Source organism: Leuresthes tenuis, unplaced genomic scaffold (genome assembly GCF_036924035.1).
Source record: "Leuresthes tenuis unplaced genomic scaffold, fLeuTen1.0.hap1 SCAF_10, whole genome shotgun sequence".
Taxonomy (NCBI): Eukaryota; Metazoa; Chordata; class Actinopteri; order Atheriniformes; family Atherinopsidae; genus Leuresthes; species Leuresthes tenuis.
In genome coordinates this window covers 4263878-4291268 of record NW_027325364.1, presented here as the reverse complement: position 1 = coordinate 4291268, position 27391 = coordinate 4263878, and the positions used below count along the sequence as shown (strand labels likewise).

At 40.5% G+C, this 27391-nt stretch overlaps 2 protein-coding genes across 3 annotated transcripts in view; one reads left to right on the top strand and one right to left on the bottom strand.

The window, feature by feature from the left end:
• The window catches only part of LOC140315989 (ubiquitin-conjugating enzyme E2 E1-like), a 341997-nt gene that overhangs the window by 183506 nt on the left and 131100 nt on the right, over positions 1-27391 (bottom strand). The gene's annotated exons all lie outside the window — the stretch shown is intronic.
• The window catches only part of znf385d (zinc finger protein 385D), an 85278-nt gene that overhangs the window by 37668 nt on the left and 20219 nt on the right, over positions 1-27391 (top strand). Inside the window, exons 3-4 of one of the 2 annotated variants that reach the window (XM_072393598.1) lie at positions 6998-7105; positions 15595-15763. In XM_072393598.1, coding sequence (XP_072249699.1) covers positions 6998-7105; positions 15595-15763 — 277 coding nt within the window. The remainder of the gene's footprint in view (positions 1-6997; positions 7106-15594; positions 15764-27391) is intronic. The other variant, XM_072393599.1, reaches the window with a different exon arrangement.

Sequence of the window (27391 nt, the reverse complement as noted above, 5' to 3'; positions counted from 1 at the left end):
CTTTGGTGTGCGAGTGTGTGTGTCTGAGTGGATTTTATCTGTGTCACGCTGCATTTTCTCCCATGGCATTTTAGTTCCTGGAAGGCGTGCCTCATGTGTCCTGTGTGGCTCGGTGGGTGGCTGATAAGTGTGGAACTTGGGGAGGGACTGCAGCTGCTCTCTGCAGACACTGTGTTTCAGTCCAGGGAGGAATGAAATGCTACATCACTAGGGGATTTCTAAAAAAGATGCATGCTATTTTCTTTTTAAACATTATTGCCTCTGATTAATGATATTTCCACATATAGGCATTCAATTTTCTACTGGTCATTTTCCTGGATTATGTCATTTTTGTGGCCTCATTACTACAGATTCATCTCCCATCATCTGCACTGGAGTGAGTAAGAAATAACATGTTTCTAGCCCAGTGCATGTTTCTAGGAAGAGGTCACCCATTCTCTCGTGGCCCAGATGTTTTTAACTGGGGTTAGTTTCCATAGCTCAGTTTCCCATAAGGCTTCAGCGAGTCTGGATCTCTGCTGTAGTATTTCCCCTGCCAGCGAGCTGCCTCCAACTTAGTGTGTCATCCTCTTCTCTCGTCACAAAAAAACTTGGGTGAGATTCATAGAACAAAGGTAGCCTGTTGCATAACACTTTCTTTCTCTCCGGTTCAGCAACAAAGTGTGTCAAGGCAAAGACAGAGAGGAGCCCCCGCTGCAGAAATGTGATGCAGACTTTTCAGTGTTGTCAGGCTGATCTCTCTGCCAGGCTTCAGATTTCACTATTGTCGTATTCTTCTCAGTTGACGAACAGGGACTTTCTTGCTTTAACTTGTTTTTCACACTGCCTACATGTCTATTACAGCATGTTTCATACTGTGCATTTCAGGAATCTACTATCAAATGGTTGCACACTACTCTAAATAATCCAAACATCCAAGCTTTATATATGTAATATTTTCTATAAATGCATTAACCATTAAAGGCTTATTATGCACTCAATTTCTTCCATCTGTTGAGTAGGTGTGTTAGGTCATTACCTGCTGAGAATAAGCTGTAAAGGCAGTTAATGCTTCGCAGTCCTCTGCTGATGCATGTGCACAATCATAAGTCATAGACGTTATAGTGACTGTGAAGCTTCATTTTCCATTATCTGAGGGTGCTTTTGCTAAGAAAAGCCACTCAAATAATAATTTTACAGCCATTGTTGTATAGTGGCATGTAAAAGTAGTCAGCCTATATATAAGACATCCTGAGCAAAATCTAATTTTAGAATGAAAAAGAATAAGGGGAGGAGGCTTCCACCAAAGCCCATTTGCAGCGATCTTTGAATTCTTGTTTGAGTCATTTTTGATGATTTTATCTGCTAAGGCTTCTTGTTCTGAGAGACTTTAGACTCTTTTTACACAGTTCTGTCCTCATCTGATGACATCCATGCTGGGACACTGAGTCATGACAAAGCCCTTATCCAGTGGAGACTTTTTTTAAATTTTAGGTTGTTATTGTGTCGCAGAAGCCATTCTCCATTTATGCGTTTTAACACGACCGTTTACAGATGCATGCTGCTTATTTTTGCCAGGATTTAACTGTATTTAATTGAGTTGTCATTTAAATGTTCCCAGTGCCACTGGCTGCAGCACACCTTAGTGAGAGTTCTTCTCATGAAAATCTACCTCTTTTTTTCTCCAAAGACTTGCTCATTGTGGCCAAAACATAATTCTGTCCACAGCATGAAGAAGGAAGAAATTCTTTGCAGACCTCTGACGCAGCAGAGCAGTAAATAAATCCTCTAAAGTCAAACCAGGTTATTTGTCTTCCAAGCAATCCTATGAACGGTCGTCTGAAAAAGTTTTCTTGGTCTTGCCGACCTCAGCGTGACCTCAGCAGTTCCTGATAACTCTCATTTTATAATTGCATTATGAACTGGAGAAATGGTTACCTGAAAAAGTCTCTATCTTCTTATAGCTTTCCTCTGCTTTATGGGCATCAATTATGTTAATTTTCTGAGTGCTAGTCAGCTGCTTCAGTGAGCCCATTGCTGCTGATTGCTGGAACCAGGTTTTGAGGACTCTATCCCTCAGAGATAATCATGAATAAGGCCTGTGTTATTTTCATGCATTAGAATAAATCAGCTGAAGACATGAGCATCTTTGCTGTATTTTTTGCATTTTGGGAATGTAATCTGTGACTGGATCAAACTATACCGTGACATGTTCTGCATCAAAGCACAGCAATTTGACTGCAGCTCTGAAAATACAATGACATCCCCAGGTGATGATCACAGCAGTGAATCAGACGTGTCTGAAAACACCTACTGGGGTATTGTGTGCTGTCTGCAGCCATAAGCGCTGAGCGATTTCATGAAAACTCTTTTCTGACACAACTTAATTGCCACCATTTCTTTTTGTCTGAAGAGAAAATCTTATTATAGTGAGACTTTGATTTAAAAAACGAAGAAGAAAACAAATTTTTTTGGCTGAAATATAGAGTAAAGCTGAGCCATCTCACAAATATGAGTACAGTTCACTTCATCTCAGATGAATAGTACATGAAGAGACAACGGTGAAAACCTAAGAGAAATAACTGTCACAAGGTGCGAAGGACTCAATTGCTGGACACACACAAAGGGATTTGGAGATTCTTAGGAATTGGGTCGAGAAGGTAGAGTGGGTGATCAGAGCGGGTAGTGCAGAAGTTTTTTGTTGAGCGTTGCTTGAAGGCGAGAGCGCAGCAGGATTCCTCAGCGAGTACGCTGGCAGGCACACTGGAGTTGGGTCTGTGGCAGAGGAGAAGAGGACGCATGAATAAAAGGTAAGGACAGGTCGAAAGGCAAGTTACTATGGTTGAGGGGCCTTGATCACACTACCATACAAAGTAGATTAACAATCAGGCGATGAGTGGAAGGAGAGTCCAGGTTAAATACTGTAGTAGATGAATGATGATGGTCAGGTGTGCAGGAGAAACTGGGGCAGCCACGCCTGCTTCTGGGAGGTTACACGGACCCACGGACACACACCACAGAGGGGCCAAAGAGCAGGAAAGACAAGGTTACCATGGCAATAACAATGTTTGAAATGACAAAGACTAAGCACACTCGCTCAAAGTAGAGGAATACTTTTGTGCTGTTCTCTGAGGTTTTTTATATTTCTAACATGATGTGTTTATATCTCAGATGACACATAACAAGTTGTCAACACTATTACTGCACAATTACAATTTTAACCTGCAGCGCGCCACAGATTCAAATGTTTGGGGTTCGTAACAGCCTGAGAAACCAGTTCCATCAGCTTATCAGGGCTCACGATCCAGAACAATGTCAGCATCCAGCCTCACATTACTAGCTGTGTGCTGATGTAATCAAATTACATTTTAGCCATTTTTCAGTGTGGAAGAAGACGGCCACAAAGTTATACATCTGTTAAAGAATAAGAAAATAAATGCAGAAATGTTCACAGAATCGAATACAGAAAGTGGGAATATAAGGCAAAATATATACCAGAAAGAATGAATAGGAAGTGAAGAAATACTACATTTAGATTTTCATGTTTAGTTACGTAAAGCTGGAGGTAAAACCATAGAAGAAGAAATAAAAGCAATGTTTTAGATTAAAAGCAAAAAGGATCAGAGGAGACAAGGGGATGAGAAATTTATATTAAATGACATGATAGATGGTTACGATGGGGTGTCACCTCTCAACAACAGGCTGTGTGGTTTGTGTGGATTCTGTTCTGAACTCGCCACATCTTACTAAACCTCAACATTTCTCTCATTTCGGAGTCTGTCCACTCCAATACCCTCTTTGTATCTAATTTGGGATCAAATACGGTCAGCATGTGTTCTCCAGCCTTGTTAACAGTAAAAAAAAGTATTGATAGCTGCTCTGAAGCAGCTGGTTCTTCTTTATTCTTCTCTGTGCCATTTGTTGTGCCGTCTCACCACAGTAAACCAGGTCATCTTGTCTCCAGGAGGAATGTTGGTGTCTGTCCCGAGAGTAGGATTTATGTCAGGATTATCTCTGCACCCCACCTCCTATCTCTCTCTGGCTTTTTTTCTTCCTCTCCAACTGTGTCTTCTCTGGAATTTCCTGTCCCCTGTCTTACATCACCTGGCCTCTAGTTGCCCTCAGTGAGATAACCTCCTTTCGAGAACAGCTGACCCTGTCGCTTGCCCACTCAGCTGCTCTTCATTCACTCAGTCGCAACTCAAAAAACTGTTTTTTTAACCAGCTGCACCTGATTATTCGTCCTTTTAGAAATGTTTGTCTTATGTCGACTGCTTGTGGCAATCAAAATTTCAGAGGAACTTTCAGGCTAATAGTAACTGAAAGAACTGAAAGATAATCTTTTTGTGTGCTAGTTGACAAAAAGGGAAATCCAGCTGTGTGGTTCTTCTTGGTAAGTTCCACAGCTTTTAGCATTATTTTTCCTGCTCCTGCACTCAAATATTTCTGCAGTCTTAAGTGATGCTCTATTTCAGCCAAACAGCATCCACAGGAAGCAACATCATCATGCCTACCCTCTGCGGAACAATTGTCGAGGTGGATTAATCCTCCCACGCTGTGCCAGCACCTTTCCACTTTCTCCCGCCAAGTGGTCCCTTTTTTTCCAAGGAAGGCAGATGTGTTTGTTCATTTCCCACAGCTGTGCCATCTCATAGTGCAAGGCAGACCAAACAGACAAGCAGCGTGCAACACTGCAGTTTCATGAGCAATTCTAGCAAGTCCGAAAGCAAATATGTATGCATTTACTGTGCAGCAGGAGGTCTTTTGTGTATCTTGGTGTGCTCTGGGCACTGGTGTTTTTTTCTTTTGTCAAATGAACAATGAATCCATCCAACCAGGAGTCATTATCTATGTAGCAACAGCTTGATATCGCTAATACATACGCGTCATGGAACTCTACTTGAAATAAACCAACTACACACTGTTTTTATCCTGCATTGTTAGATTAATGAGCTGAGCTGTGAAAGAGTGAGATATGAGGGGGATACTGGACCTGAGGTACAACACATTGTCTGCTAGTCGCAGCACCGCCGCCGGCGTCTCCAAGATAAATGAACATAGGTTGTTGCTGTAGAGGAAAAATTCTCACAAGCAAAACACAGAAGAATTTTTAAACATCCTCTAATCCCAACAAACATTCAACAGTATTACAAATGGTAACAGATGTAGTTAGAAATGTTATTATCTTTCCACTGTTTGCTTTGTCGAGTAGTAAAATCAGTACAATCTGACAAAGATTTGTTTCTGTTGCATTTGTGTGATCAACACAGAGAGATCACGAGCACGTCCTCCAACAAGATTAATAAGTAGTTAATATAATCATTGAGAAAAACTCGGCTCTTGTCTTTGAACAAGCTGGTGCAGCTGCAGGCTCCCAGGGATGGTCCTGGTGCAGTTTAAAGCTCACAGAAAGTTTTCACACGGACAGGTGGTTAAAGCATGTTATATTTTGATTGTTTTTCTTTTTTTTGCACATTGGATTTGAAAAATTAATGTCTAATACTGCGCCAAAAATAGTATCTTTAAAGCTTTATTCTTCTTCCTCTTTGTCTGACCAACATTGAATAAAAACTCTACAACTGGCAACAGGAAATGCTGCCTGAGGAGCAACTGTGTGCGTCAACAGCTTGTTATTGCTGTCAAGCTGCGATGCTTTTTGCATGTACTGATACCCGGTCAGCACAAAACCAAAACTAATGTTTTTACCTTGTCTTTTTCTGCACCAGTGCATGCTTGGAACAGCTTCTGTTGTTTCTTCACCAGTTTGACAGGCAGGAGTCTAAATGAACTCTGCACACATCTTTTTCATCTTTATCAAGCAGTTACAGCTCTCAGGTCTCTGTCTTGTCATTAACATCGCATTATGATACAAGGAGCTGCTGGTGTTTTTCCCTCCACACCCTCTCTCTGTCATGATATTGGAAGCTAGACACATCAAAGAGGCATGAATGTTCTCGCCAACGTTTAATCAAATTCTGCTGCTTCCTGAGCAGGTTATTAGTTCTTCACCACACTCTCCATCATGTTTGTTGTCATGTTCTTTCTCCTCCATGTCTCCTGACTCTCTCTGGCTGTAGCTCCACAGCTTTAGGACATGAAACATGTGCATTACGCCTCTGAAATCCAAAAGATTTAGAGTACAGAACTCCCATTTCCTTTGTCTTCCTGTGACTCGTTAGGTTGAAGAGCATAACTTCGTCTTTTGTTGGAACATACATCTCTCTCTGACTGGCACTTACATCAGCTCGGTGTCACCAGAAACTGATTAGTGGGAGCATTATAGTGTTCCAATCCAGGGTTAGAAACTGTGAGATGGCAACAAATCCCCAGCCTGTTGTTTTGTTTTGGATGGTGTCTCTGTGATATGACGGAACACCAAACCATGACATTAAAATGTATTATTCCTAACATGTATTCGCTGCTCCTCGAAACCTTGCATTTTAATGCTTAACTGTTTGCCAGTGAGAAAAAAGTAGAACAGTCAAAGGACTGTGGAAAAAATCATGTTTTTCTGGCTAGAATCACAGCAGTGAACATCTATGAAACATGTAACGTCCAAGTGGGCACATTACTAACTTCTCTTTAGAAAGGTTACCATACATTAGTACTAACAATTAACCATGAACGTTAAACGTTGTGGACCAATCTAGCTGTCAAATGTTCTGACTTCAGATAGCGTTGCTTGTATTAACGATCAGTGTGTTGATAGCATGAATAAGCGCTTTGACATGGATAACAGTAGCAGAACATTAGATTAAAAACAAAGATGGTAGAGTCACCAGAATCCTTCAAAGGGTCCATTGAAGGAGTTGACCTACAGCCATTACAATGATACTGATACTGTGATAAGCTAAAATTCACCTGTTGAAGTGAAAGATTGATGCCTGGGTTTCTTGAAGCTCCCAAGCAACCAGTTTCCTCTTCACAGCCCAGTGAGCCTTGGCAGAGAGGCTGATCTACAGGTCAGCTTTAGCACCATTTTAATTAGCCTCACTCTGTGTCTCTCTCCGTCCTCCAGATGGACCCTGTGCAGAAAGCTGTCCTCCATCACACCCTTGGCCTGCCTCCCATAGCCAAGAGGAAGCATGTGTCCTGCAGCGTTTGCCAGCTGAGGTTCAACTCACAGGTGTGCAAGTTTTCTTCTGAACAAGAATCAGAGTACAAATGCCAGAGATGTATGCAGGCAATAATTAGCTGATACTCTGCCACGTCAGCAGGGAAATATAATAGCCTAATCTGTATTAGCTATGCTGTTTGTCACATGTTTATTTAATAAATAGTGCACAAATAAGGTATTCTAGTAATAAAAATCAATGGTAAAGGTGAAAAAGTCATCTAAAAGGTCATGTAAAAGTTAAGCTTGATGCTGAGAAAGAACAAACAAAGCACTGAAAAGTAGCAAAAGTATTCAGTCCTCTGAAGGTGAAATAGTTCTCTGCATCAAAAAGCTGACAGGTAATCACTCTGGGAACTTTATAACATGCAACCAGGAGTCTTCTGTCACTCAGACCGGTAATATCAGCAACATTTCCCCCCCCAAAAGAAACCTTTTGCAGCTCAATTATGAGACGGACAAAAATGAAAATGTATCATTCGAAACGATGACTCCACAGATGTGTCAGCCTTCACTCAACTATAATGAAAATTTTCTTTTTGCCAAACTAAAACCGACCGACACCGACATCACTGCACAGCGGCAGAGGGACACGTGTATGTGGCTCTTTCACCAATTTTTTTGGAACCTGAAAGGAGTTTCTGGAGCTCCTGAACTGAAAATGGCAGGAAAATACATGGCATTTACTGCAAGTTCAGGCCAATCTCACCAGAAAACATGTAGTATCATACGTTTGTCCAGAATCCAGGGTTAAAAACTGTGATTTGACAACTTTGGGTAACACGAGGGGAGCTGCAGCCAGTGAGAATTAAATTTTCTAACCCAACCATGTATTTCATAATCTTTCTTTCTAATCCTCACCATTTCTGGGTGGGAGCAAAGTGGAAGAGTGAAGGACTGTGGAAAAGATTATGCTGGACATGGTTTGAACTTGCAATCTTGAGAGTTTGGTTTAACACGGTTCTCTAAAGGAACCCTAAATAACATCGGTGCCCTAGTCAACAGAGTCGACACAGCAGTGAACTGAGAAAGAAAAATGCAAGAACTGTATTTTTCAAAAGATTTTAATAATTTATTTTTATTGTTGTTTCGATTTGAAATTGCAGTGCATGTGGCTTTGGAGCCACATCGTGTTGCCAGGCCTCAGTCCTGACAACAAAGGTTGTTTCAAACAGTATTTGATGGCATTATTTGACAAGAACGAATTCAGTTTGTGTTCATGTGCTGCAGGTATCTGCAGCAGTCAAGCCTGGGTTAGCTATTACAGTTGCACTCAGCTTTGGTCTCGGCTCTTGCTGCAACCATCACAGACAATGTACTTACAGCTGGTCAAATAAGCAGCGCACATCAGAGAAGAGATAAAACTATAGTTTAAGTTCAAACTCCTACAAAGAAGTTGCCACTACAGGTAAATAAAAAGCATACATGTATTGTGTATAAGAAGTTTTCTAAAAATCAATACTATGACATACTTTTAATGTTCAAAGGTCAGACAGTTCCTTTAGCTAATGATCATGCAAAGTATCTGAGTGTCCAGATGCAGACTGGTTGGGGTTTTTCTCTCTTATTGGAGACCAGTGTTTCCTGGCATTCAAGATGAACACTTGGGGGCAGTAGGAGTCTCATCTAAGTGTCATGTTTCACCAGCAGCTCAGATCCTTGATTAACAAAATCTCCAAGGTCAGTCTCCCATTTGGCTACAACATGTTAGAATCTACAGCACATTTTGTGGAAGAAAGTGCCTCTTCATCACTCATCACAGGTTGCTTTTTCATCCCCAAAACTCTATTAAAAGCATTTCTACTTCATGCAGGGGGTAAATGAACAAGATGGTGAATGAGAGAGGTACTTTTAAGAGTAAAACTACAGTGAGGTTGGGTGTGAGGGGCTGGGGGTCTCCCTGCTCAGAAGAGCAGGACGTCAGTCACCTGACATCAGGTGCTGCCTGTGGGTTCATAATGGGGCGAGTGAAGAGGCTGCACCCATGAACAGCTTCAGATCTGAAAATGTTCTGTCCTCTTTTCATGCCATACTACAATCCTGTAATATGTGCTCTAAATCAAGCCCATTATAGCTTGATTATAGTACCGTTCCTTGATCTTGTCATCATTACATAATGTTTGACTAACATAACAAAGAGTGGAGAGTTTATTCAATTATTTCCACGTGCATTGGCTTATACACGCTCTCGCTTTGTAATGAAATGCACAGCATTGATATTAACTGGCTAAATCCAACCGATGGACAAGCATCTAAGTGAGCATATGGGTTTTGATTTACCCCTGCACCTAATTTCCATCAAGTTTTGAATGTAATCAAAAATATTTAAAAGGAAATCACTGCTGCTGCCGCATTTTAAATCAGAAGCATCCTAACTACCAGTGTCACGGCACCTTTCATTAAGGAGTAATCATTCCATTTCCACTGCTTAATAGGTTGTGATTACTGGGAATAAGATTTTGTTTTTCATGGAGATATCTATCTGTGTACATATTTACTGTTCGTCAGCTGCTAATCTTAAAGACTCATCGAGAAACAGAGCCTGTGTTTAGCTGCCATACTAAAGGTTTCTTCAGGAGAAAAGTCTGTTGTAAAGAAGTTAATGGCCCAAGATCGTTAAGAGGTAAAAAGCCTCTTTTTAAAAAACATTTTAAGATGTTTCTACTTTACTGGATGCAGTCGTGTTTATGAGCCGAGGTCATAAACTGGACTTGAGTCTGTAAATTGCAGGAAAGAATTAGCAGGAAGTCTGATCTACTCCATCAGGGCACATTTTATTACCTCATATCAGTTTGTTGAAGATTTGAAAACTAAATAGTTCAAATTCACTAGAACAACAGACAAAAATTAATTCAAATGATAGTTTGTTAAAATTTCCTCCTTAAAATGTTCTTGAAATGGGCTTAAAATATAGTAGTCTGAAATGTTGAGTTAGGATTAAACCACTGTGCTGCTAAAGCAACCTCCTAATGGTCTGTGGTTGAAGGACAACCAAAAAACAACAGGCAGGAGGCAGAAGGTGTACGGCAAAGATAAACTTTAATAACTTACTGCAAAAAGAAGCACTGCAGAAGCAGGAAAACCAACACATAGGAAAATTAGAAATACAAGAAGCTTTCCAGCGGGGCAGACATGAAGGATATGGGAACCAGCAGAAGTGACAAGGACCTTGTGTTGAACAAAGGAAGCTGCAGCACTGTATCCTGCAGGGAGTAATTAGAACTTAACAATAGGTTTGGTGATCAGAAACTGAGACTAGGGCTGTGTTTGAATTGTCCACTCAATTGCTATGTAGCCCACGATTTAGTGAGTTGGCCATTTTGTAGTGCTGCTTGCTATTTCACCTGAAACCTTTCATTCACAATGTAGTGTACAACAAACTGGCCATGTGGTGCACCGAAAGTAGTGTACAGAAGCTGTGAACTGCAATCTGGAGCCAGGAGTTTACAGAGCGAGCTAGCTATCTACTGCTAATGTTTGCAGCTTGTTTTTGGGGCTTTCTTACCTGTGTTAAGTCTATCAGGCGAGCTAATGTGCTTAGACTTCCCAGCCATGAAGTGGCTAGTCTCGGTATCAACCCGAGACGCAGGATTTAAGAGATTCTTAGTAAAATATGAAGAAAATACAGAATCATATTTTAAACTTAAGTCTAACGTGTTAATGGTAAGTGGTAATGCAGTTTTTGAGCTACAACAATGGTCCCATAATGGCTGTAAAAACTGTAATTTACCAACAGTTTTTCTTTTTATTTCCTTTGTGACATAATCACCATAATAGCATTTTGTGGGTAATATCAATGAATTTTTAGCATATCAAAATTACTATGAAATTACCAATGCAGTCGCTGCTTGTGTGAATGGATACAGTGTAATAAAAAAAAAATAGAAAATACTGGCGATTAGTAATTTTACACTGATTTGAATCAAAGTTTTGTCATCATTGTGCAGAGATATTAATTACAACATGTTCTCAACCAAAAAAATGGCAAGCTGTGCTGTCCATCACCTTATTTAAGTGCTAATAATTTCATACTGATACTAAACTGAAATGATCTGTTTTCATGATTAAATTCTCTTACCATTGTACTAAGGATTTTAAAACATGTTTGATCTTGAGTGTTCATATCCTTTGTTATATAACAGATATGGATCTACGGTAAGGAAAGTCGAAAATAATAGATGATGTGGTGGTTAGCACCGTCGCCTCAGAGCAAGAGGGGTTCCAGGTTCAATTCCCAGCTGGGGTGTAAGCGTGGGTTCTCTCTGGGTACTCCGGCTTCCTCCCACTGTCCAAAAGCATGCATGTCAGGTTAATTGGTGTCTCTACGTTGTCCCAAGGACAATCGTTTGTCTCTGTGTGGCCCATTGATGGCAATGGTGCACCCTGCCCTTGCCCAATGGCGGCTGGAATAGGCTTCATCCTGCAAACCTTCAGCTGAATTAAGCAGATATAGAAAATGGATGGATGGATAACACAAGATGCGGATCACATTGTTTCTTTGCTAAAATGTGACAAAAACTAAATCCACAATGCATGTTGTAAGATGTGCTCTCAGTTTACAATGTTTAAACATAAATTTCTTACAGCTGAACAATACAGGGAACAAAAAGCCCAATATTCTGTTTATGTCCCTAGAAACCTGTTTTGCAGCTCAGACAACAGGCTGTTTTATCACATTGATATTGTTAACGTCTTATTTTATGAGGTGTACTTATTAAAATTATTTTAACTGATAACACGTGTTAGTCTCATATGTGAAATGAAACATTGCCAAAATATTTCAGCAGTCAAAACTGATTATTATTTTTGCTTTGCCCGTGATTGGTGTTTAACTGCCCTAATTCTTCCAATTCCCCCAATTAGTCTATTTGGATTCCTGCCATTGAACTTTCACTGTAAAGTACTGTTCAAAAGATGCTGCACAGTGTTAAGCAGGATTTACAGCCTGTCTGGATTGCACATCAGCTGGTAAATTTCACCTCTCCAGTTTCAAATAAGGGGCTCTCCGTCATCCATTATATGTCATTTTCACAAACTAGCAATCTGACATTCACACTCACTTCACACTGTGATTTACCAGCTGTGAAGAGGTGAAAGAGGAGTCAGCCTTTGTACGTCTCTGTCTCGCTCTCCTAATCATTTTTACAACTATTTATGTACTTTCCTTTTTGTACAATTCAGTACAATAATGTAAATGGTAGGTAGTTCTGACAAGGTGCACCAATATAGCTGATTTTAAATTACGTTTTATCCCTCTAAACCTCATCTTCATCAATGTAACGACCAGTGTTTAACTCCACTTCTACTTGTTCTGAAGACATTTTAAAGGACTACTTCTAAAACTCTTTAACTCAGGCCCTAATTTTAATTAGCAGATCACTTTATCACAAAGTAGCTCAAAGGTGCAGAACACTTCAACACGAGAGGAAAAAGCGACATTTCTGTACAGGCAGCGAAATTTCAGGAGAAAAACTTGGTTGTGACAAACTGTAACAAGAGGCTGATGTAATTTCCTGTTCATGGTGTGTACCAATCATCAGCCCCTCAAACTAAGGGCCCTTGCAGCTTTCCTTGAGTTGTTACAACAACTTGCTATGAAAAAATGCTTAAATTGTCATCCGATTCACAGTTTTGGGCAGTTAAAGGTGAAGCCAGTAAAAGGCAATCTCGACCGGCTGTAGACCAGTTTAGAACTATTAGTACAGCCCACAATACTGACCTGGTCAAATTGCAACTTTTGCACTTTCACAGCTACAAACTATTCTAAAGAATCTATACCATCTGTGGGATTATCTTGTCCATTTCAAACGTTGTTGCATTTAATGAAATGCATTTCTCTTTTCTCATATTTTGCATTCAGGGCTTCTAAAATAAAGCCTCGGACATCAGCAGCGGCGTTTCTACATTGCTCTGCAAGCCAAAATGCTTGTTCACAGATAGGCTTCTATGCCACTGTAATGAGTTAATGTAATATATATTCAAATATTGAGCGTAACTGATTTCAACTGCCTCAAATTTAGTGCCAATTTGAACTTTTTGGTGACCATGTCTGAACAACGAGGTGAAGCTGGAGATACCTGAAACTTGACTGGACTAAAATTGCACCCCTTTGAGGTCTAATATTTACATAATTATGAGATTATTTTCTAAAGGACCACATGCACACTGATTAAAAAGAATAAAAGGCTAATAACCAGCTCATAACACCAGAAAAATATGTTAACTTTGTGTCTTTACTGAATGGGCACTTCCTTCCTGGCTTAACATCTGAGTTAAATAAATTAATCTTTTCCATACAATCTAGAATTTGGTTTCTGCACGTTCTTTAAGCTACAGCAACTGAAGCCCCTCAGTGACTCCTATGATATCCAGTCTGGCTCCCTCATGGATATCATGAGTTGCACCTGTTATTACCGGTTCTTTGAAGCAACTTTGAATCATTCTGGGCCTAATTCATCCACAAGAATGAGCAACAAGGACCTCCATTTCTCCATAATAGGATAAAAAGGCCTAAGATCTGCAGCAGTATAGATTTTGCCCTTGAATAAATCTCTTTCTATTATTTGCATTCTTATGTCCGCAGTGGCTGCGAGACTCTATATTTACTCTGTAGATCTGGGTCATAAAGATTTATTACTGGCTGAAAATGGTGCATAAATTCTGCAAAGAAAAATGGGAGACAACAAATAAACAATTTTTAAAAGCTGCAGATGTGGGGTAAAAGATTCCACTCATGCTAGGAATTCATTTAACTATCAAATTAATGTTACATTCAGATGAGCAGTTTTTTAAACAATATTATTCTTATAATTACTCATTGTGTCTTGTATTTTCTCCTTCTCTTTCATTCCCTCTCCCATCACCTGCTAACCTGAGTTACATCTGTTTTTCATTCATATTTGTTGTAGAATAGAAATAAATGCATATTCACAATCATAGAGATTACAAGGGGTTCATTGTCTTAAGGTTTTCCTGTACTGTCGTCTGAGCTTCAGTGGAGAAATAGCGTAGTAGTTTATCCAAACTCTATTTGTGTGTAGTCAAAAGAATCAAAAGTCTCAGCTTAATGGCTCGGCTAAATAAGCTTTCAGCTTTAATTTAGCTGAAACCCACAGCGAGGTTGATGTAAGGTGCACTAAGGTCAACTTGTTCGTGGGCACATGGTGATTGATGGATACATGAGGATCTAAACTGTGGCCTTTCGGTTCTGAACAGCCTCTCTGAATCCAAAAACAACATGGTTTGTATGATGTGTTTGACTCTCGTCACAGAGCACCTGGTAGGAAAACAAATGATTTCTTTCCTAGTTTTAATAATGCATGTGCCAGACTTGGAATTTAGGCAATTCTTCCACTTCAGTGCTCTAATGAAAGATGAATTATGGTCGCGGTTGCATTAAACACCCATCGATATTACAGGAGCCTCATGACAAAGTGTAAGTTATGTCTCTGGTACCTGCAGGGTGATGAATGCAGGTTGAAATGAATAGTTTCATGCCAGAACAAGATGTGCACTCTGTTTGAAAAAGTGATGCTTCATCCAAAATGCTCTCTTGAGTGAAGGGAAATGTTTGAGGTAGTCCAGCAGTTTCATAATTTTTGCCAACAACATGACTGAACTGCAGATTTATGACAGCTTCATGTCCCCCATGTAATGAAACTATTCGTGTCATCCTATTAGCTCGTCGTATACACCCTCTCAGTCATAGTTCAAAGTTCAAACATTCGTTAAGGATAAATAGGGAAAACAATATGCAGCACCTTAAACTAAATGTTATGGGAATTTTCTCTCAATCATGAGGTTATTACGGTGAAATTACCCAAACGAAATTGGGAAATATTTATTTCATATTACAGAGAAACTACCTCGAATGGTGTCTCACCATGAGTCATGAATAAAAATGCCTACCGGCACCTTCTAGGGACGTGAGGTTGGCAGACTTATTTATTTTAAGAGACAATTGCATCCCTCCTGATGCCTTCCTTCCTGCCACAGGCAAAGTATGCAGGGAAATGTGCAGCAGTAAACAAGGGCAGCTCAAAGTCTTTGCATATGTCCCCCGTCTATGTGCTTTTGTGAAGGTGAATCTTGGTGGCGCTACGTGTTCGGACTGTAAACCAAACTACTTCATAAATTAAACTTCATGGGTCATCCAGTTTCTTAATCACTGACATTCGGGCATTATCTCTTCATTATAAAAGTGAAAACAGGAACAAGGGGGAAAATATGGATTGACTGATGTGGTGCTTAAAGGGCTTCAGGTTGTGTTTCACCTTCATTTTTGGATCCGTTTGTTTTGGCATGAGATTCTGATGCTGTGGTGTGATGCTCAAAGATGATTTTCTCAAAGATTACAGAAGGCACATTAAGTGCCCCCTGTTAGCATGTTTTGTTGGCTTCATGGACTCAGTTTTCAGATGTATTTTCATCCTTGCCCTGTGTTTAGCTGCACTTTTGCTGCACATATAATAATTCTAGTCTGGTTCTTGTTCCTTTCACAGAGCCAGGCTTTGGCCCACTACAAGGGCACCAAACATGCCAAGAAGCTAAAATCCCTGGAAACCCCGAAGAGTAAGCTCAAAGGCTCATCTGTCACCAAGGAAACCGCCAACCAGGAGATCGCCAAGGGCATCAAGACCTCACAGGTCCCCAACGGCAGCGACAGGAAAGGTCTGTGTTTTCTGCCCTCCACACATTCCAACACTCACTCACTAGTTTTCTGTTGGATGAACATTGGCCTCTAAAACCCACTTTGCTGGCATCTGAGATTTGCTGCACGCAGTTTATAATCACTTCAGGTTGTTGATGTACTTTGTATTGATTATATCAACCTTGTGCTGGCTTGATTGGCAATGGCCAGCCGCTGACTCTCTGGCTTAAATAAGACTTTTAAACCTGAGAGTCCAGACAGGACAGTCACAGGAAGGATAAGTCACTTGTGAAATTGTCAAAGTGGTCCTTTTTTATTGTAATGGGACCACAACATTGTTTGCAATACACTGGCACAAATGTATGATTGTACGACAAACATGTTGAACTGGGTTCAGCTTTTCCTGGGCTGCAATGCGATGTCATTATATTCAAAGGCATCATTCTGCTGTTTGCCTTTAAATAATTTGTGGATACAAACATATAATAAGAACACAAACAGCAGTGGTGGAACGAGTATTTTCAAAGACAGCAGCCATGTTGGGGCCACAGAGCAGAACAGAAGTGATGATAAACAGTTGATTACTGCCAGGAATGTGACTTTGGTGGCGTTACAGGTTAAATGTTTAAATTGGAGTGATCCATCATGCTGCCTTCCAGCAAATTCAGAATTGCTGGATTATTGCTGCATCCCTTTATCAATATCCGAGTTGGAATTTTATCAATAATTGTTTTATTTCCCACAATATATAAACACAGCATTGGTATAGTTGTAAGAAGTTGTGCATAATTCTTATTAGTCTGCACAGAGTCTGCTCAGAGGCTGTTGCCCCTCTTGCCCTGATCGGCCCATGATGACAAACAGTTGTGCAAGGGAAAGACTTCAAATGCATTCATCTACAACTCCTCTGTGGGAATCATGACTAATGCTTTATTTTTGTGACTCCTAATGGGAGTTGGAAAGCAGAACATTTCATAAAACTTTCATGATGTCCACTTCCAGGTTTTAACCAGACTAACATGCGGTTTGCTTGGAAACTTTCTCTCCTCACCAAAGACGTGAGCCAAAGGATTTTGGGAGTCAATTAATAATCAATCCAGTTTCTAAATGTGTCTTTATTTTAGATTGGCACCACATAACTAAAGTTTTGTTGACTTTTGCAGAGGTGGAGGGCTCTCACTGAGGCCCTTATTTGCATAAAGCAGCCTTGTTGATTACAATGTTTTAATGTCAGATGAGAGGCCAGCTGCTCATTCAACCTGGTGGGTAAATTATGTTTATGTTTTATAATGCAGCTGTCAGTAAGTTGCATTAGTTTAGCGATATTAGTAACTTAGAAAACATGGCTCTATTTGTATGCACTGCATTGGTTTTCACAGAGAGAAAAAGATCAAAATAAGGTTCAAACTTGAGCATTTTTTTCTGTCTTTGCCTCTGAGAGCTCTTGGAGAGTTAACAGGGGAGATGTGTGTTGCTTTTGCTAACTTTTTATCTTTTTTGATGGTTTAGAACTGGTGTAAATACACAGAAAGGGTCGGGAATCATGTCTACCAGCCAGACCATTAGAGTAAACTAAAATCTTCACTCTAAAACCCAACCTTCGTTCTTCTCTGTTGAGGTGGGATTTTGCATTTGCCTATTATCCCATTTTTAATTACATTTTTGTTGGTGCACGCTGTTGTGTGCTGATTCTGTAACTTGGAATTCATTATGTTGCAGCCAGGTGGCTGCTTGAATCCGGTTATCTTGGCCAGGTGTTTTCTGAGAAATATCCTCTATGGCATTTTCATGCATAAAGATGTTTTAAAACGGTAAACAACACGTAACTAACTTCCTGTATGATTGCTTGATGTTCCACATTAGCAACCAAAGCCACTGAGGATTCCTGCTTCGTCTCTTTCACTGAAATATTCTTATGGGCATGATGTTGTCTCCTTTATCTGTAACAATGACATTTTTTTTTTTTAAATTGGAAACACATTGAGCCATCGCACACTGGGGTTAATTTGAGACTTTTAGAATTTAAATTAGGAGCACATTTCTGGAGCTCGTGCTGCATTGTGAGCTATTTGTTGAGTCTGGCCTCAAACCTACCGAAGGCAATTTCTGACTGATACAGATGACTTATGTGAATACTGAGAGGGAACATCCAGATTTGGTGATTTTTGACTCAAATACCCATAATGATAATGATCCTTTATCATTTTGATTACAAAACACAAAAACAACTGCTTCAGTATATATTCTGTATGGCAGCTCGAGCTGTACAGCTGGAAGCAATCTATCACACATCTCACATAGTTACTTTGCTGCTATAGAAATGTCAAACCAGTAAATGGAGCAATGTGCACTTTAGCTTTCCCAGAACTAATCTGCTCTGCAGTTTCTCAGCTTGTAGTTTCAGAGCAATTTCAGGTGGAGAACGCAGAGTTTGAGAAGTGGATATGTAATTTAGAATATTTCTAAAAGAATATGTTAATTTGCCTTGAAAAAAACCCACAATCTGTGCAATTAGAAGTATACTGCTGTAAAACTGAACAGAAGTATTTGATACATCTACGCTGTTATGGGTCCATTCACTCTTTAAAATATTATGGACCTACATGCTTCTTTTTCACTTCATAATGGATGAGAACTGAGGGGCGTTCATGTGCTGTGGGAACCTTAAGTATCCAAGCTTCATAAATAAACAGCCAGAGTTTCAATAAAACAAGAAGTCTATAAATGTTTTGCAGTATTTTACTGTATTCTCTTTTGAAAATAAGGAAATGTTATGAGCACAGATTCAGACATAAAATGTGTATAATGTAATGTATACAGTACTTAAAAGTCAAACTAACAAATAGAATTATTTCTTAATCCTCATGCCAGATAACTCTATCTAAATTGGATTTCAAAGTGAATACCTTGTTTGTGTAAATGGACAGAAACTATGAATTTCTTTTTGCTGAAAGCCTTCACGTCTTCATGTTTTTGGTGCACAGTGACCTTCTCTATTTAGCTTCACGTTGGCAGTAAGTGAAAACAGCGACAGGAAAACATTCAGCGGTGCTGGATTATCAGTGATCGTGCCATGAGTTTGGAGAGGAAGACGGGGACAGGCACCTGATTCCCAAGCATGACCTCGAGACTGCTGTCAATTCTTTAGTTTCTGCTTCTATTGTGACTTCTTTCACTCTTCTACTGTCTCACTTCTCCAGACATAAAAAAATACTTGGTTAAAATTAGGAGAGCATCCTGCCAGGGGTTAAAAGGCTCAATGTATTGCATTTTTATTCAGAAAAGCTGGTCTCTTCCACGTCACCATGGTTACATGTCCCGTGGCTGATGCTTCGCCGGCTTGAGAAACACTGCATTTCTAAAAGTGGCCCTTTTGGGGGTATGTTTTGTTGTGCTTGCATCAGTTTAGCCTGCGTAACTCATTCCCACTTAGAATAAACTAAAAAGAAGCCTGTGGGACCTTGAAGTCTTGTGAAGGGAAAATTAAAACATGCTGGATGGCTACACGTTTCAAATATGTTCCCTCATCATGGAAACCAGAGGGCTAAATAATGCCCCTCTTATTCAACCTGAAATTAGATGCATAGTTCTGATATTAGGAGAATTGTGAGCACATTATGTATGGATATTGCAGATATTAATAATTTCAGTGTCCTTAAAAAAAACACCGGTACATTACTACACCATCTCACCAACATATTTTCAGCAGACGGGGGTGGCGGTTTGTCACAAGTGGCACCAGGTAATGAATATTAATGTGCTCAGATGTCAGTAGAATTAATTGTCGAGGCGGATAAATGCAGCATTATCTGTGCGGGTGAGAAATTTGATGGGACATCAGGGGCACTAAGCTTGCCCTCGTGAAAAGCTGAGTTCAGGGGAGAGTAATGGTTGTAGAGAGAGTAGGTGGAAACGGGGGAGGCAGAGCTCAGTTTGCTGTTGCAGAGAGAACAATGAAATGGCTTTTTGTGCTCTTAAAAGATCAGTGAAAACCACAATGGGAACAAAGTAACCACATTATTAATTTCCTTCTTTAGAAATGTGTTTGATTGTGTCAAGAAAACAGCAATATTTTGCTTTTAAATGTTCTTTCCCATCATGAATACAATAAAAAAAAACATTTTTCAGCCGTTTCCCCGCAGTCTTGAAAAGTTGAGCTGAACTAGATTCTTACAAATGACAAAAAGCCCCAAGATTACAGTTGAGTTTACAAAACTTAAGCCACACAGATGTGTGAAAGTGAGAAGTCTCTCTGCATACTAAAAGAGAAGGGTGTGACTTCACAGTGCAGTGTATATTGGGACGGTGTGAAGTGAACCAAAACTTTATTGTTCCTTCTCTACATGCCACTCGTACTGTGCTTGAAATCAGCTAGAAACAGATTTAGAAGCAGGCTCCTATCAGTTTCCTGTGTCTTGTCTGTCATGAATTGACGTTAGAACCAATGACGCAAGTACATAGATTTGTGTGTAACGTCACACCTCTCAGCCACTGCAGAGCGATGTCATGATGAGACTGGACAGTGTTGTGGTAATATTCATGCCCTTCATGTGGGAGACTTCCCCCTTCATGAAAGGTACCACCTCCAGTAGAGGTCCTTAGGCTAGACCCCCTTACGCTACCTGCCTACCTGAGATATGAGTGTAAGTCGCTTTAGATAAAAGCGTCTGACAAACATGTTTCTCTAACCTTAACAAGGTAGATTTTAATGCCAAATCTTATCCAAGTGGTTTGTATGTGTAAACCAGTCACCAAACAGCAGCTGAAAGCTCAAGTAAATAGTGATTCAGCCGTAAAAATGTTCATTTGAAATCATCCTTGTTCTTGCTGGGACTGGGATTCACAGCATATTGTTCACTTTAAGGTTGAGAAAACACTGACATGACTTCACATGTCAGTGTTTTCTCATGTTCTCAAATGACTTTTCATGTCAGTAGAGGAAATTAAATCTACTGGTGAAGGCAGTTTGATTGAATTTGATTTAAGATATATTGAATATGGACCCTTAAGGCTGTGAGAATAATTGTAGTTTTACTAAAATTACCGGCTTTGATGCTCACTTGTACAAACTGTGTGTAACCTACCCTGCAGATGGCAGCCCCACCCATTATTTAACTAGTTTTTCATGTATTCAAATTCGCTACCTAATCATTAACATGCATGTTTTTCTGAGTTGGATAAACACCTGGACTCATAGAGACGGTGTACATTAACAGGAAGAGTCAGAGGCAGCCTGTTAAGTTTTAATGTGTGTCCTTACACCAGCACCAGAAAGAGAGTAGAGGTGGAGAGAAATGCCCACAGCACAGCCCGTCATCTCTCAGTTCCAGTCCAGTGCCTGAGGAAATGTACCCTGATATTAGCTATTAAAGAGCAGATTGTCAAGGGAGCCATGCCAGCACTGACAGCAGCTGTACAATGGAGCAGGCTGCAGGGAGGCAGGAGGCTAGCTCAAGCCTTTTTTTTTTTTTTTTACACACTACAGGAAGCCTTCGGCAGCTGACGCCCTCCAACAACCTTCTCCCCCAATGTCCTCCGCCCAAAAAAAACAGCTTTTGTGCCCAAGTCTGCGTGCGTATGTGATGGGTTGGAAAAAAAGTTCCAGACGTCTGAGATGGCAGCAAACCTGATGAGTGTGTGATTAGATTAGCTGCGAATGTTCTCATTTGTGAGGATTTTGGATGGTGATGCGCAACCGCAGAAATTTCCCGACAGAAATTAGGTGCGGCCCATTTGCTTTGAAATGAAACTGGAAATAGATAAATCAGAGTGAATTCAAATCAATGACACCTGGTGCTGTCACTGACATAATGTATTTTTCATCCTTCAACACAGAAGATGCAAGCACTAATGTGTTCTTACTTATGAATGTAAATTATTCTCCTTACCTGGCCTTTATTAGTGGATTATTCAGACGTGACTTTATATTTATTGACTTTGAATACTGACAAGTGGGGGGAGGGAAAAATTCTGAGGTTGAATGAAATTTGACAGAGCTCAGGAGCCATGAGGGATTTCTGTCCTTTAAGTTGTGACAGCATATAATGAAGCCCAATCATTTTAATTAAAGAGCCTAATCCAGCTTCATTGAGAAAGGTAACCACATCTCTCGGGAGTCTCGTGATTGCCTGAAAGCTTAAGCAAAGAGGAAGGATTTCAGAGCGGCGTCACTCCCTCCTCCACATGATGTATCATGGGAGAGAGATGGAGGTACAGAGTAAAAAAAAAGGAGGATGTGTTCTGTCTCAAGGGTCGCAGCACCTGTCCTGGTCTGCCTGTCTCTCTGTTCTTTGTCTCTGTTGTCTTCAGCTCTCCCACCTTCTCAATTTATCCCCCTTTTATCGTGTCCCATATTCGATTACCCGCCTTTAATGTTATCTTATCCTTTCACCTTCTCATGTCCCTACACAGCTTCTTCTTGCCCTTTCATTCTTTCTCCTTCACTTTTCTATTCTACATTTGTTTGGTCTCAAACTTAGCTTACTTTTCTATTTTCACTTTCATTTACTCTTCACCTATTCATTAGTTCCGTCTCTCTCTGTCGTCCAAATCTAATCTTTTGTCTCTTATCCTCTCTTTTACTTGGCCTTAATCTCTATCTCTTTGTTTCTCTCCCTCCTACTCTGCTGTCGGGACTCTGCTCACCCATACCAACTTTAGATTGATCACAGTCATTACCTCCATTAATGAGAGGGGATTGAGTTCTTAACTGGGCCTCGCAGAGTCCGTTAGGTCACTCTGAGGGGGGATATGGATTACTGGAGGCTTCCCAGAATGCAGGGTGTCCGAGGCCAGCCAAAGTACACTTTAATCACCTGCCCCTTCAACAGCAAATGGCCCTTTAATGATAGCGTGGTAGATGGGTTCACCGCAGCACAAGGGCAAATTCTCATGCCGACCAGGTTCTGTGGATAACACACAGATAACAGAAGAACTTTATTGATGATCATGACAAGTTAGCTTTTTATCTGACAGGATTATTACACTGAGGGTTTGCATATGCATGAACTGTGAGTCATACTGCTGCTGCTTTAAATGGAATTAAATAATCACTGTGCATTAAGTGTGCAGCTTAAATTCAGGGGTGATTGGTCAGTTAGCATAAAAACTAGATTCAGTTCAAGTAAAAAAAAGAAATCAACTCTTAAGTAACTCTTAAGCATTATCTGTTTAATCTGTTAGAAAACATTAATGAGATTAAAAAAAAAAAGCAGACACTTGGCTCCAGTTTCTTCATCAATGCACCAACATCAGAGGGTTATAAGAAAGAAAGCAAGCAAAGTGGCTGCTAAGAATTTTTAAACTTTTGCCATCCATCCATCTATTGTCTTCACTTAACCGAAGTCAGGTCACACAGGCATCAGGTTCAGGAGAGAAACCCAAACATCCCTCTCCTCAGCAACACTCTCCAGCTCCTGCTGGGGGATCTCGAGCCATTCCAAGGGCAGAAGGGATTTATAATCCCTCCAGAAACTTCTGAATCTGACCCGGGGCCCCTTTTCCAGTTGGATGTGCCCAAAAAACCTCCAAAGGGAGGTGACCAGGAGGCATCCCTCCCTCTTTACCACAACGGACTGGAGCAGTGCCCTCGCCCTGTCCAGCCCTCGCTCAAAACCTGCCATGCTCATCACTGAAAAAGATCCCGAGATACTTAAACTCCTCCGCCTCATCCTTGACTCGGAGGATGCATTCCACCCTTTTCTGGTTGAGAACCATGGCCTTGGATTTGGTATCGCTGACTCTCATCCTGGCTCTCCAGTGTGTGCAGAAGGTCTTAGTTTGAAGAAGCCAACAGAACCTGTGATGCAACCCTGGGGTTGCTAAGCCAGACGCCCTCCTCTCCACAACTACGCCTCGAGATCCTGTCCATGAAGATCACAAACAGGTTCGGTGACGAGGGGCAGCCCTGGCAGAGTCCAACACGAACTGTAAACGAGTTCGACTTTGGGCCAAGACTGCGGACACGGCTGTTACTTTGGTTATAAAGGGACTGGATGGCTCGTAAAAGCGATTCTGGTATCCCGCACTCCCTCAGCACCCCGTACAGAATCCCTCGGGTCGTAAGCCTTTTCCAAGTCTACAAAACACATGAAGATGGATGGTCAAACTCCCATGACCCCCGAGTCCCAGACTTCCATGCGACACTGAACAGGTCAGCCAAGACAGCTCCACCATGTCCAGAGCCTTTAACATTTGCTAATTGTTTGCACTATGATCTCATCAGGAATGTTTTGATAACATTCAGGTGACTTAGTCATGTATCTTTCTTTCATGTAGGACTCCATCCTCTGACATGTCATTTTCAATATTAGTGCAGGGTGAAGGAGTGCATTTACTGTTTCTGGAAGCTTTGCATTTCCTTCTGCTACCAATCATTTGTATGTTATGCCAAATAAATTATGGGCTCATCTCTGTACCATATTAACAAACTGTCAAATAAAAAATCATTTTTCACTGTTGAGGTGCCAAAATGAACAAGCTGACTGCCAAAAAATGCCAGAGTAAAGCTGAAAATTTCCATTTTTTTCTGTTTTTGTGATGCTGTTGCTGCTACTTCTACATATATGCACATCTGTAATTGTCCTAACGCAGTTGTATTCGTTGTGGATATGGTATTCACGTCTGTGACTGCTGCAGAAATCCCTGCAAGGTCTGCGACTTCCACCATGAAACATTCACTGTTGACAACAGTGTTGATCAAGGCCACTTGGGAAAGCTTCGCTCACGTCATGCTCATCAGTTAAAAACAGGCTCGTTCAGTTAAAATCATCATCCCTCATCATTATCCTCCCAGTGAAGCGTTCACCTTTGAGAAGCTGGTATTGTTGATAATGTGGTTGTGAGCTGTTTAAGGAAGCAGATGCTGAGGTCTCCAGAAAGTAGGGACTGAATAACTTATCTTCTAGTGTCCTGATGGGTCAAGGTTACAGAGCAGCTATGATATCAATGCAAAGGGTGCTGCAAAGCTTCAGCGTTCTCAGTATCTCTCCTTGTCCCTGCAGATCTCAACAAGTTATCAGCTGTTAGTGGCATTAAGACACAGGAAGCACGGCTTATTGAAACAGCATTTTCTAATAACGAATGTGATCAGATAACTAGAACGCTACAGTTGACTTGCTGGGAGGTTAATGTATTTTCAACCATGAATTATAGATCTGTGATGGCTGCATCCACAGCTCTAACCACTTAAATAAAACATAGTAATATCAGTCCATCTCACAAATACATAGTTTTTTAGGTACTTCAAAAGTTACAGGATAAAGAACAGAACCTCTGTTTGTTGTTGGTTTAGAATAGATTTATTTGCACATTAGTGACATCATGGCATGAGAATGGGGTCTATTTGTGTTTATTTAGTAGGTGTTTGTGCGTTTTCCCCCTTTTTGTGCCGAAGGGGTCATTTAGCCAATTAGCCGTGTTAGGTCAGTTGCTTGAGTCAGTGCCTTGGTTTGTCCCATTTCCTTTGTTTCCATCTGCTCTTGGCTTGCTCTTTAAAAAGACATGCGGGCACATGTTGAATTAAAAACTCATTTTTTAATTCAACATGTGGCTGCATGACTGCTCGGTCCAGCACACACACATTACAGTAGCTGGCCCAAACAGTGGCAACAGCTGCTGGCAGATGCACTGAAAGTCCCTTCACTGCCTCAGCCTTGGTAGCAGCTTTGCGTTTGGCTCGTTTGGTGAAAACTAAACTCGCTGATTTCAAGTGTTGGAAGTGATCTCATCTTTCTGTTTTGTATTGTTGCCAGCAAAAAAAACCAAAACTCAGTGGCTGAAACAAACTGGGAAATGAATACAGAAGTCATATTTAACCCTTGTGTTATTGGTGATAATTATATAAAATACACATTAAAGGGAGACAGACAAGAAAGGAGCCTCAAGGAGCTGAATCTGTCTTTATTTTAATGAACAGCTGTATGCTTGAAAGTTGAATTTTCTCCTCAAAACAATGACTCATTGTGGAGAGAAACATGTTGATGCAAATTATACTTCTCAGGCAACGACACATGAAGGACAAACAGTGTGGTGTAAAACCAAATTGCCCCTGACCCAGACCACATAATTCTTGTTTATTAGCTGAAAGTTTTTCAGAGTTTCTCTTGGTGACAGCATACAGGCAAAGAACTGCTGCTAGCTCACATGAACTCCAAAGCTGCACTTGCTCCTCCATTAAAAACGCACTCAATCTGGTCACTGTGCCGCTGAACAGCTGCCCAGAGAAGCAGGTGTGATGGCAGCCCAACGGATACTGATGAGCATGATGACACTGAGTGAGTTAATCGCTGTGGTTTCAGGTTGTTTTGATGCTTGGCAATCCAGGGCAGAATGGGAGTAGGTGGTTGTTAATTGCAGGGAGCAAAGAGGTCGCGGCCGCTCTACTTGTGGCATAAACATTACTCATCAGACCCGACAAGGTCAGCCTTATCATAAAAAGTTCCCTAATCGTTTCTTTTTCTTGAGGTGTCACCTGGGCTTGATGACATTTAATGATAACTCACACTCATGGGCACAAATAACAAACCTTCATCATACTGCCAATAACTTAAAAAAGTCAGTATATAAAAGTGACATCAGTAATAAGTGATGTCACTATTCCTTCTTTCGAGTTAAATAAATATTTCCTCTGATATTGAATGTAACAGCTGGGAAAAATGCCCTTTTTATACCAGATGTTTGTCCTTAAAGTCAGGAAACGCTCACAGGTAGAGGTCAATTACCCACAGGAGCTCCCCACTATTTCCCCAGCGCTCAATCATCTGCTGGCAACAGTAATCAAAAGGAGCCCTCACTTAAAGTCATGAGATGGACAGATCTTGTCAGGAACACTTTGTAAATATTAAAAAAGAACTGCAGCAGAAAATCAGAGAGAAACAACACGGCTGCTAAAATTGGTTTAGTCTGTGCCTGCAAGTCAGTTCCAAACACTTTTAAGTTTTAGATTATAAAATCAAAAATGAATTCATTTCATGTCACTTTATTAAAGACACGTGTAGGTTCATTTAAGCTTTACAGAAGACATTGTCTCAACAGTGAGTTTCAGTCAACTTTTTAGGGGCTTATCTGTAGGTGAAGGTAAAGATGGCGCCTGAGAACAGTGGCTGGATTGGTGCCAAACTAACAGAAGGAACCATTCTGAGAGATTAAGCTTCTCAGTTTACCTGTCAAACTACATTCCAGCCAAGTGGTTGTGAGTTTGCATCTAATCAAACCCAAACTAAGAGATCACAGGTATAAGTGACCATAATTAGTTTAAATATGTACAAATAGATTTTGTTCTCCTGGTACTTTAAGACCAGACATCAAAGAGGAAATCAAACAGGCTGCACAGATAGAACAATAAGCACCGAGTATTACTTGTTACAGTTTGAGAAAACAATAACCTTTCAAAGCAGCTGGATTCTTAAAACATTTGCAAGATCATTTCTAGGCTCTAAGCCATCAGTTTGTGGCCTGAAACACAAAAGTTTCTCCTTTACTGGCATCTGCAGCTGGGTTTTAGTTGTTAGTTTTAGTTCACTAACTGGTCCTGGATGCTACTTTTGGTTAATCTAATTGGCTGAACTTTGCTTCTGACTTTGATACAGAAGCTCAATCTAATTTTTTAGATTTTCTTTCCCCCAAACTGTTTTCTACAGAGGACCTCC